The following is a 12,857-nucleotide window of genomic DNA, read 5'->3' as shown; positions in this document are numbered from 1 at the left end:
TTCAATTCAGAGAGAGGGACCATGATGGGGAGTGTCTGAAAAAGGTAGAAGAGCTGAGGAAGAACAGACATTTTAACGGCAGTGATCCTGCCCAGCCAGGAGATAGTTAGGTAACAACAGAAGATTTCAGATTTGAGTTTGAGGAGAAGTGTCTGGTAGTTCTCCTGGTATAGGGACTCGTATATGGGGGTGATATAGATCCCAAGATACTTCAGTCTTTTCTTTTGCCACCCAAAGTGGAATTGGGAGGTAATATTTTGACATTCGCAGGAATTTCGTAATATTAGTTTTGTAGCCGGAGTGACGTCCGCAGTGTGAAATGATATAAAATAAATTGGGTAGAGAGGTCCTCACCTGCCAGAGAGTCAAAAGGACATCGTCGGCTAATAGAGAAATCTTGCTCTCCACATCCCCCTGTGGTCACCCCTCGTATATTCGGGGAAGCCATAATAGTAGGCACCAGGGGTTCAATAACAAGTTTACTTATTTTTTTTAAATGAACAAAACCCATAATTTTTATGCCATTTTTATGTTAGCAGAACAGTTCTCAGCCCAAACTAACAATGCAGAAATGCTGTAAATGTAAAAGTATTAATGAAAGGCATATATGTGTGATTTTAAAGGGTTTCTCCACCCAAGTGGTTATCTTTTATGGGAAACATAGAATTTGATGGCAGATAAGATCCGCCCATCTAGTCTGCCCATTGTTTTATTAACCTATGGTAACCTTAAAACTTCTTTGATCCCTTATTCTTTATAAGGATATTCTTATGTCTATCCCAAGCATGTTTAAACTGCTCTACTGTATTATCCTCTACCACCTCTGATGGGAGGCTATTCCACTTATCCACTACCCTTTCTGTAAAGTAGTTTTTCCTCAAATGTCCTCTGAAGCTACTTCCTCCCAGTATTCTAGATGAGGCCGTACCAATGACCTATACAGTGGCGTTATTACTTCTTACTTTCTGCTACTGATTCCTCTCCCTATACAACCAAGCATCTGACTTGCCTTCCTCATTGCTTTGTTACATTGCTTACCTGCCTTTAAGTCACCTGAAATAGTGACTCCTAGATCCCTTTCCCCCTCAGTAGTTTCCATTATAGTGCCATTAATACTATATTAAGCCTTTGGGTTTTTTGAGACCCAAGTGTATGATTTTGCATTTTTTGGGATTAATCTGTAGTTTCCACTCTCTTAACCATTCCTCTAGTCTACCTAGATCATAAATCATTTGTTTTACCCCTCCTAGTGTGTCTACCTAGTTGCATATCTTTGTGTCATCTGCAGAAAGGCATACATTCCCTTCAATACCATTTGCAACGTCTCCAATAAAGATATTAAAAAGCACTGGTCCAAGTACAGATCCTTGGGGCACTCCACTGGTAACCTTTCCCTCCTGTGAATACGCTCCATTTACAATAACTCTCTGCTTTTTATCCTGCAACCAAGTTATTATCCACTCAACCATCTTAGAATCCAATCCCAAGCTTTCAAGTATATTTAATAGTATACGATGTGGGACAGTGTCAAAAGCCTTACTAAACTCTAGATAAGCTACATCTACGGCCTCTCCTTGATCTATTAGTTTAGTCACCCAGTCAAAAAAGTCAGTAAGATTTGCTTGACATGATCTCCCCCAGTAAATCCATGCTGTTTGGGATCCTGCAAGTTACTGGATTTGAGATATTCTACAGCGTGTGGATGTGTGTAATCACCCTATTATAATTATATTGTACTGTTATATTTCTGTGATATGCCTCCAGCCTGGCTCTCTGCTAGCAGCCTGGGTGTTTTACACCACACCGGTCTGTATGGGACTGTGGTTAGGAAACACTGGATACATTATATCCGGCATAGAAAAATTGAGAAATTTTACTTTTCCATTGGTTGCTCATTGTCTACACAATATGAACGGTTCTTGCGGCATGATGGGAGTCGCTGATAACATTTTTTACACTCCTACGATCCCCGCTCCCATTCTCTCCTATACATCTCTTATTTTACGTGCATACTGAGAATGACATTTGTCTACAGATGTAAAAAAATATTTTTTGATTTGTCTGATTCTACATGAACCTCTGTCTCCCCCCGTCCTTCCCCCACCCAATGCCTCTCACTATGCCCCCCCCATCCTTCTCCCTGCTTATTCCCTCTTACCCACCGTCTTCCCCACCCCCACCTCTTCTTCGCTCCACTCAACATCAGGTTTCCCAGACCCCGTCCTATCCCACTCTTACAATCATTCTCCCCCGAGCCCTCTGTCTTCTTCTAGGTTTTTTCCATCCGGCTCTTCCACCCAGTTCATTTTCACGTGATGGATCTCTACCGTCTCTGGGTAGCGTCTCCCAATTCCTCAATAATTTTGCAATCCGGCTCCCCCACTGAAATTACCAATCCTGGGCAATTTCAGTATCCCAATTAACAATCCTATAGGCGTTGCTGCCTCAAAACTTCTCTCTCTCTTCAAACCGTGGCTTTCCAAAAGTTACCTGCAAAAGTAGACTTGCAACACCAAGTGTTGCTGGATGAAGTCACGCTCGAGTTCTTTCTTCCTGTGCTTCAGGCTCATTCTCCCTTCTTACATTTCCACCATCTCTCTCTCCAAATAGTCCTTCTTTAAATCTCTTATTTGCTTCCAGTCCTCCAACCCTTACAGCCTCTTCTTGACTATGCCACCCACTTCACACCCAAAATCAATTCCATCCGACAAGAAATATCCTCCTTTCAGGCTCCCCATGCCTGCCCCCCCCCCCCCCCATCTTTCAACCTCTCCCCCTCTACCTGCCCTCTCTGCCACTTTCCCTACTTTAAACATCTCAAGCTTCAAAAAACTCCCTCCCTTGGTCCCGCTGCTTCTCTTCTCCCCTTTGCCAACTACTCCAAGCTTCTCCAGCAGTTTCTCTACTACTTTCTCTCCTCTCGCTTCCTTCTCAACCTGCTACAATGCAACTTAATTCTCCCACTGCCCTTACCCAGGTCACAAACAACCTTCTTTCTGCCAAATCTAAGGGTCATTTCTCCCTGCTTATGCTTCTGGACCTCTCCGCTGTTTTTTGACACTGTGGTCCACCCTCTCCTCCTGCATACCCTCTTCTCCATTGGTTCTCTGCTGGTTTACCTCCTAACTTTTCAACCGTTCTTTCAATGTCTCTACAACTAACACTACCTCCCATCCTCACCCCGTGTGACATTACCCATGTCAACAACACTCTTGCTGACTTAACAGAGACGAGCAGACCGATGTCATTGCACATTACTCCTTTATTGTAATGATTTTAAATAATGGACATCTCTACAAGGAAAAATATGTAACCACCGTAAATGAGTGCCAAGACCCGATTGCACTTTTTAGGCAAAGAGCATTGATCTCTAACATAACAGAGGAGACACAAAGCAGAAAGAAACAATGCACTCATACCATGATGTACGTTTGTGCTAATGCAGGTTAGTGGTCTGCGGGAATTCAAAAACACAGGCCATGGCTACAGTATTACACTCCGAGTGACCCCCACCATTACTATGGAATAACTTGTCAAAGCTACGACAATTGATTGGTCCTCAGTTCACAACTTAACTTGGTAACCGACCTAACTTGAATCTCTCGTACGAACCGTTACAATGCACTGAATGGATACATTTAATACCCATGTGAAGCCAGGATGTCTATAGTATAGGTCACAGGCACAGTTAGGCAACCTATGGCTACAGTATAGATCACAGCTAAGCAACCTATGGCTCTCTACTTGTTGTGGAACCACAAGACCCAGCATGTCCTGACACCAATACTGCTACTTATAGTCGCACAAATGTTGGGACAGCCACAGGTGCTAATTGATACAAATATTCAAAACTGATTGCATACAGCTATACCGAGCGCAACTTTGCAAACTGCTCATGTGGTGTTAAATGCAGTCTACACATTAAACAGCAGCAGGAATAGGCCCATATAGGAATATTTGAAGTGCATTTTCAGTGGAAAATAATACAGTAACTTGGAAGAATGAATAAAATCTATATGTGAATGTTTTGATAAAAAATAATAATAAAAAAAAAATTGGTAATTGCCATGAACCGTAAACAAAGACTATAAGAAGGAAAAAACTATCTGGCCACAGACTGTATGGATCACAAGGTGCCCACAGGGCATTTCTCCCAGAGTGGTGAAATCATTGCATGGTGAACAGACATTCTGTCAAACGATACAAATTATAACCAATCCTAGCACAGACGGGGTGGAATAGAATGCACAGACTCCAACTGAGAGAGGGTGAAGAACACAAGTGAATGGGCCTCCTAGGGGTGCACAATATCACATGCGTCCCTAGCGGTACAGTGTCTGGGTAAGAAGTAAACTAAGGAGGGGGGTGGAAGCGGCTGGTCTTCGGTGAAGGACGATTTACTTCTTGGCTTTTCCCTGGGCAGCCACGGCCTCCATGGCCTTACGCACAGTTTCTTCGTCTCCGAGGAACTGCATGGGCTTGATAGGCTTAAGGTTCTTATCGAGCTCGTACACAATTGGGATACCAGTGGGAAGGTTCAGTTCCATGATGGCTTCCTCGGACATACCTGTATGGTTGGGATAAATAATCATGTTCAATAATTATGAATGAGGCAAAGTAAAGATTGGTTATAGGGATATCCTGAACTACAATACGTAAAGACACGAGATCATGTATTCATCATCATCTATTTATATAGCGCCACTAATTCCGCAGCGCTGTACAGAGAACTCACTCACATCAGTCTCTGCCCCATTGGATCTTACAGTCTAAATTCTCTAACATACACACACATAGGGGGGTATTCAATTGTCAGCGAGATCGCTGAAATACTCGCGCTCCAAAAATATTACCGTTAATACGGTAATATTGCGCGTAAATACCGTTAATACGGTAATTTACTTGCTGGATTTCAGCGAGATATTACCGTATTAACGGTAATATTTTTGGAGCGCGAGTATTTCAGCGATCTCGCTAACAATTGAATACCCCCCATAGAGACTAGGGTCAATTTAATAACAGCACTGTGGCTTAGTGGTTAGCACCTCTACCTGACAGCACTTGGGTAATGAGTCCATGGCCTTATCAAAATGTGTGTGTGTGTGTGTGTGTGTGTGTGTGTGTGTGTGTGTGTGTGTGTGTGTGTGTGTGTGTGTGTGTGTGTATGTATTAGGGAATTTAGACTGAAAGCTCAAATAGGGCAGGGACTGATGTGAATGAGTTCTCTGTACAGCACTGAGGAATCAGTGGCGCTATATAAATAAATGATGATGACGATGAATAACAGCCAATTAACCTACTAGAATGTATTTGGAGTGTGGGAGGAAACCGGAGCACCCGGAGGAAACCCATACAAAACATGGGGAGAACATACAACCTCCACAAAAATAAGGCCATGGACTCATGACCCCAGTGCTGTGAGGCAGAGGTGCTAACCACTAAGCCACCGTGCTGCCTGTTTGACATGCCTAGAGCTAGACTTGACTAACCTAGTGCAATAAGAGATCTGCTATCAGAAGAGTTGGAAAAGCAGAGACCACCCAAAACAGGGAATGCTGCCGACGTTGTAAAAAGCGAACAAGGAAAACGAAATGTGATTGGGCGTGGGAATTAAAAAAAAAAAAAGTTGAGGTTAAACAGTGGTGCTACATAGGGTGACATTTAAAATAAATTTATTTTATCTTATTAGGTCTGGAAAATTAGGAAGTTCTACGTTTTTTTTCAGCAGTGATTTCACAAATGACAAATAAATCTTTAAATTTAACCTTAAAGAACATATGTCGTTCAGTGGGATTACAGACAGGAAGTCTACTGTGCGTACACTAAAATCTACCCTCACGATCGTGACTTTATCTCAAATATCTTCCATTTCGGATAAGCTCCTGAAACCTTTACATGTATATTTCTGAATGTTACAAGTAACTGTTATACTGTATTTTTAATTCTATTGGACTTTATGCATTGTAGAGTAATTGTTAATTATAATATTTATGTTGAATGTCATCTGGCCGTACAACCAGTCGTTCAGTTATAGGAATAAAATGTAATATAACTATAAGCTGCGGTTTTTACGTGAGAAACATACCGTTCAGTTTACATCCGTGCACTCAAGCGATTAACGCTAAATAAACACATCCTCTCGCTATGTCTCAGTCAGGCACATTAACGACTCAGAGACATGCTTGGGAAAGCACTGATCTAAGCATTTTCATGGATTTGTTTAAAACAACCGACGCTCGATAACCACTTTTGATGTTCACTCCAAGACTCCTCATCAAAAAGTTACTGGGTAGCTATTGTCGAGATCAGTCAACCGAAACACCACTCAGTGAGGACAGAACAGTGACTAGGTACAATTATTATTTATCTATGGTTTTAAAATCTTTATTTGTACCTTCAAGGTGCTTGACGATCCCTCTAAGGCTGTTCCCGTGGGCCACAATCAGCACCCTCTTCCCTTCCTTGATCCTTGGGACGATTTCGTCATTCCAAAACGGCAGGGCTCGGGCAATGGTGTCCTTCAAACTTTCACAGCTGGGAAGCTGGTCTTCTGTCAGGTCAGCATAGCGACGATCCTGAATAAAAATATGCAGCATTAGACAATAAGTTGACACAAGAAATATACAAGACTCTGGCCAATAAATTCACGAGAGAACTGTTTTTTGTGGGTTCAAACCATATTCGAGTGCAACCTATTCACTAGGAACCTGTAACATCACGGAGAGCTACAATCTCAAGGCTACAAGAACTATTGGCAGGTAGTATTCACGGAGCAGGAATGGGAACGTATTTTTCGAAACTCCTTCACAATGTCTAAATGCCTTAATCATACTGAAATGTTGGTGAAGCTTCTGCATAGATTGTACGTGACCCCTGAGAAATTGCACAAAATTTGGCCCTCAGTACCCCCGACATGTTGGCGTAATTGCACTGAGACAGGGGATATATTCCATGTTTTTTGGGCATGCCCAGTCCTACAACCCCTGTGGTTAGAGGTTTTCCAGTTGTTGGTAAGGGTATTTAGATATCCTACAACTTCTTCCCCAGAGATTGATTTGTTGCATCATTATCCCCCCTCCGTCCCCTCCTGGGACAGGTACGTGATGGGCCAAGTGCTCATTGCAACCAGAGCTGCTATAGCTCAGGCCTGGAAACAACAGTCTCCCCCGTCTTTGGCTAAGGTGATATCTAAAGTGAACTTCAGCTTTGAGATGGAGACCCTAGGAGTTCCGTATTCCACAGCAACTACTTCCCCGTTAGTGAAATGGCGTAGCTGGCATAATTATGTCACAGACGGAGATGGGGCCCCATCCCAGTCCCCCCATAGGATGGATATCTCCGACTCAGTGTCTCGTGCCTTGATCTAAGAACTATTTGTTTTTAGGCCTAGGTACAAGCATGGAATGGACTATTCTCTGTGTTGTAAAGTTAAAGTGACTTATGTTTAGAGTGCCAATCTTTAGTTTTACTAGTCAACTGGCTATAATTATATTTAAATACTACAGAGTGATGAATGTCTAGATTGCCGGTGTTTTATGACATATTGCTGTGTTTCGTCCCCACTATGTACCCCTTTCCCCTTTTATGTCCTACCCCTTCCCTGTTTCTTTTTTCTGTATCCTTTGCAATTATCTTAGAAAATTCAATAAAACTTTACTTCAGTTAAAAAATAAATAAAAAAAAAAAATATTGGCAGAATTTATTAAGCATTTCTGTTGTAAAAAAAAACAGGGCTATAGATTACCTTGCTTATGATTGAATAATAATCGTGATCTGCATCCATGGATGGGGGAGGAATATCGTAGGACCGTCTCCAAATCTTCACCTGCTCCTCTCCGTGTTTAGCAGCCGTCTCTGCTTTGTTGAGGCCGGTCAGTCCACCGTAGTGCCTCTCATTCAGTCTCCAGGTCCTCACAACCTTCACCCACATCTGATCTGTGCTATCCAACGCCAGCCACAAGGTACGGATAGCCCTCTTCAGCACAGACGTATAGCAGATATCAAACTGATAGCCGGCATCTGGGACATTCGAGACAAGGATTAAAAATCTAATTACTATGTTTATCTCAGATAAATCTGTGGCCTGTGGCCATGGGCGTTCGTAAATGCGGATTCTCCACCGATGCATTATTGACTGGTAAACAGACGGAAGCTGTCTTGATCTCTGTATAGAGAGACTTTGGTGTAGCACACGGCTGTCTTAACAAGGCAGACAACGGAGCAGGGATGGGGGAAAGCAACTAGTGTCATCCGTCATCTGCCTTGAAAAGGGGGTTGTGTACACTGCACTGACATCTAAGGAAGTTTTAATCGAAACAGGGACAGAGGAAAAATGGAATGAACAATTGTATGCACATAGCCTATTGTACCATTCCCAAAAACATTTTCAAATGGTTATAAAGTTAGCCACATAGTTCCATTTATGTAAATACACCTATGCTCATATTGACTAAAGTCATAAAACTAATCAAGAGTGGTTACAGTTCATGACTGTACGGCAGGACGGACTTCACCATATTCACACCCCAGGCTGTTATCTGAATTTTTGAGAAGGCTAAAATACTTACTGCTTGTGACCGTTTATCACTTCCCAGATTTTAGAGCAGCAGTGCAAACACAGCTACACCATCACTGGCGAAAACAATGAATTTATTTTGTCTTATTAATGTATAAGTTTTAAATACGCTGCCAAAGAAAGATCCTGACAGCATCAATAGTAAAACAGTCCAAAATCTATAGCTTCACAAGAACATTAACCTAGATTATGTTGACATCTGGTCCATCAACTCTCGTTATTATACTTCTTAACCCATCATTATTAACATTTATTTATATAGTACCAGCATACTCTGTGGAGCTTTTGGAAATAAATACAGTAATAAAAGAAGGCTGGGTATATTTACTAAACTGCGGGTTTGAAAAATGGAGATGTTGCCTATAGCAACCAATCAGATTCTAACTGTCATCTTGTAGACTGTGCTAAATAAATGATAACTAGAATCTGATTGGTTGCTATAGGCAACATCTCCATTTTTCAAACCCGCAGCTTAGTAAATCTAGCCCAAAGTGTTAAGAGAACCCTGTTTGCAAGCTTACAATCTATATGGAAATAGGAGTTTTATACCGGGGGTTAAGCTGTAGTGCAGATTGGTCCAGACAGTTTGCAATGGCAAAAAGTGCTTAGTTGGGCTATGAGATCCCGACAGGGGTCAGAGGGTTTTTACATATTAAAGGAAATAAATGTAAGCTTGTGAGAACTGCGTAAAGTGGTGGTAATTGGGTAGAAGAGATTAGGGAGGTAGAGAAGATGATTCAGAAATTTAATAAGCTTGCATAAAGAGGGGAGTTATCAGGGATTCCACAGAGTGGGTGCACCCATAAAAAAACTGGGAAGGGGAGCAGGTAATGAGAGTGGATGAGAGGAGCAGATCTAGGACAGAAGTGAGGGGTGAAGTTGGGAAGAGATGTAGGTTGTTGCTGTTTTGTTGGCAATGGCTTTGTATCTTAGTAGCATTTTTTTAAAATATAATTTGGTAATATACAGGGAACCAATGTAGGGACTAATAGCAAGTTTTGCAAGTAAAATAAGTCTTGCAGCTGCATTCAAAATAAATCACAATTTATTCAAAATAAATCGTGAGGGTCTGGTTAGGGGAAGACCAGTAGGGAGAGAATTGCAATAGTCAATGCGGGAGATAATGAGTGCATGAAGGAAACTTCATGCAGGGTCTTGTATGAGATACATTCATATCTTGGAAATGTTTCTTAGATGTACGTAATATGATTTGGATGCAGACTGGATGTGGGGAACAATGGACAGTTCTGAGTCAAGAAGAGCCTAGGCAGTGAGCCTGTGGATTTATTTTCGTATTGTCCACCGATATAGAGATCTCAGGTAGGTGGCTATAAGATCAGTTTTGAAAGATTTGAGTTTGAGGTGGTGAGTGGACATCCAACATAAAAGGGCAGAGAGACATTCAGTAATGTTGGCCAACACAGATGGTGAGAGATCCAGAGAAGATGCATACATTTGAGTATCATCTGCATAGAGGTGATACTGAAATCCCAAGGAGCTTATTAGTTTTCCTATACAAGTGGAACAGACAGAGAAGAGATCTAGCACCGATCCTTGTGATATTCCAACTGATAGAGGAAGCAGAGAGGAGGGGGATCCAGAAAATTGAACATTAAAGCAATGGTTTGATAAATAGGATGAGACAATGTCTAGAAGACCTATGGAATGTACCTTAGTCTGTGGAGTGTTAGGAACGGAAGACTGAAAAGGGTCCAATCGGTTGTGTGAGGGGAGTAACTGAGGGAAGTGTGGGCAAGCCTCTCAAAAAGCTTTGTTATGGACGTTGAGAGATGGGACAGTGATCCAAGAGTCAGGGTTGAAAAGAGACATTTGGCATTTTAAAATTCCTTTACCGGTTTTATAGCAATATATCTTCAGAGAGTTTACTCTGTGCACTCTTTATGCCTTTACGCCTTAGCGTTCCTCTACCAGTTTGAGATGACATCCCCTGCTCTAGAGCTCTACTTATTTAGCAAAATGCTCCCTTCAGAAACCTTGGTGCAATCATGCCCCCAGTTTATCTTGTTTCCTCCAAATTGTACATTTTAATCTCCACTAATCTCTTGCCATGGGTCTTCTGCATTAGAACCTGCACCATTTTAGTAGCCTCTCTTTGGATGTTACATATTTTATCAATATCCTTTTACAGGTGAGGTCTGCAAAACTGAAACATTACTCTAAAGAGGCCCACGCACGCAACTATTTATACTTACCATTTGCTCATAGATTAAATCCTACAGTTATCGCTGTCTCTGGGGCACACAAATGATCATATCAGGATTAGACCCTTCTTTGTCTACAAATCACTCAATGAAAATATATTTTAATAGAAACACCTTTAGTGGTGTCTACAATATTATAAATGTACAGCTAATTGTCCAATGTCATACTAGTTGTTTTTTTTTTTGGGGGGGGGGGGGGATAGACTTCCAATTATACATAGTTTTCCCTTGCATTTCAGGTTAACCAACAACCAGCATTAGCAGGTGTTTTTAACATATATAAAAGCAAAAGGACAAAAACAGTCACAAAACAGCACAAAGTTCAAATGCCCTCAGCTATGAGCACAAGCTCACATTACATTGCCTCTTATGCTGCCAGAGATGCCTTGCGTTATGGTATTTTTAGAGTTGCTGTTGGATGATTGTTCTTATCTATATTGTCATATGTAACAGTGTTGGATAATATAAGTTGTGCCATCCTGGATGTTAAAATATACCAAAAGATATTTCCTTTTACAACTTTAATCTGAATTGTGTAAGATTACGGTTCAGTGCTCAATGTCTTCACTATTTTTTTCTCTCTCTCAGGTACGTGTCTCGTTTGGTGATTTATTCCCAAGCAACGCTGCTGGCAGTAGTTCTAGAATGAGCAATAGTTGAAAAGCAAATGACTCATTTTTTCACCCATTCATACAGGAATTGGATCATTTCACAACTCAGAACGGTGAAAAAAAATCAAATAAATTGAAATCTCTTAAGTAATAATGTAACACGACCAGTATGACTCAATTTAAGGAAGGAAATGAGTAGAAGACCACAAAAGAGCGACATATCGTCTCTGGGGGCATAGAGTCACTATTTACTGTCATCGACCATTAACTGCCTCATGGGAGCTACACCAGAAGAAATCAAATCTATTTTCCACTTTATGCTGGGCTTTAAAGGCGTTAATGACATCAAAAGTAATTTGATTTTCTCCCGATGACTTTCCCACCTATATATCTGCAAGATACGGTTAACATGGGTTCAATCATTCCTTATTAAATGCACAATTTTGCTAGTGAATAATAAGCAGGCAAAGGTTATCAGTACAGTCAGTCTCCTTATTCAAGGACACATACATGTTATATTGGTGATCTCCCCCCATGAAATCATCATTATAGAAATATACTATAGTGATTGACTTTTTTTTTAATGTACTGAACAAAATTGTAGCTAGCACCACAGTCCTGGTGCAATGACACAGATGATATAAGGCACTGAAATATGAAACACTAGAGGTCCCTTAGTCTGTTGGTTGCAGCATTAGGTGACAATGGACTATTCATTGGTGCTATGACTACACATAAACACCTTGTCACCAATGGATTTCTATATGTGCACATAAAATATACAAGTAAATATTTTAACTAGAGGTCACTGGCATCATTGGGAGCCCCTGTGATTCAGCAGGGTGATGCACCCTACACCCCCTTAAAGGGACATTACCTCTCAAAGCATCACCGCCTCGCTTGGCCTCCTCTGCACCTGTCTCACTGAGATCAGCATCAAACCAGCCGCAGAACCTGTTCTCCTGGTTCCAGGTGCTCTCTCCATGGCGGATAAGGACGATCTTGTAAGCGGCCATGTCTTCTCCTCTCACCGGCTGTCAGACTGCAGAGCTGAGTGCGGACTGCGCATGCGTTACACAAACCCAGCGAGTCCTGACGTCATTCATTCACCTGCACCGCCCACGCAAAGCTGGTGGCTGACGGACGTTGCAGCGCATGCGCCCGTTCTCTCTACTAATGTGACGTCACCGTGCGTGAAACCCTTTCAGCCATTTTTGTTGTGGGGAAGCAAATACCAATCGGTGAATAAGAAATGTAGTTGGTTCTAAAAATAATCTAAGAAGCTACGCCACGACCATATGCTGACAAGTTTATTGTCCAGTTTGACCTCACTAAATAGCTGGCAGTAGTTTTGGCCATACAAATACGATATGGGCAGATTGGGAAAGGTGACCTTTTCAAAGATGGCGGCAAATGCCTTCAGCACTGCGTCTCCTTGTGCTCTGCAGG

At 41.7% G+C, this 12,857-nt stretch overlaps 1 protein-coding gene across 1 annotated transcript; it reads right to left on the bottom strand.

Annotated features, from left to right (window-relative positions):
• Window positions 1-3,244: 3,244 nt before the first annotated feature.
• On the bottom strand, window positions 3,245-12,487 carry PGAM1 (phosphoglycerate mutase 1). The gene is made up of 4 exons (XM_075215917.1): window positions 12,286-12,487; window positions 7,745-8,019; window positions 6,395-6,575; window positions 3,245-4,567 (listed from the first exon to the last, which is right to left on the bottom strand). Exons 1-4 carry the CDS (start codon window positions 12,422-12,424, stop codon window positions 4,398-4,400), a joined length of 765 nt encoding a protein of 254 aa, XP_075072018.1. The 5' UTR covers window positions 12,425-12,487; the 3' UTR covers window positions 3,245-4,397.
• Between the last annotated feature and the right edge of the window lie 370 nt (window positions 12,488-12,857).

This window comes from Mixophyes fleayi, chromosome 6 (genome assembly GCF_038048845.1).
Source record: "Mixophyes fleayi isolate aMixFle1 chromosome 6, aMixFle1.hap1, whole genome shotgun sequence".
Classification (NCBI taxonomy): domain Eukaryota; kingdom Metazoa; phylum Chordata; class Amphibia; order Anura; family Limnodynastidae; genus Mixophyes; species Mixophyes fleayi.
This window is presented reverse-complemented; position numbering and strand designations above follow the sequence as displayed.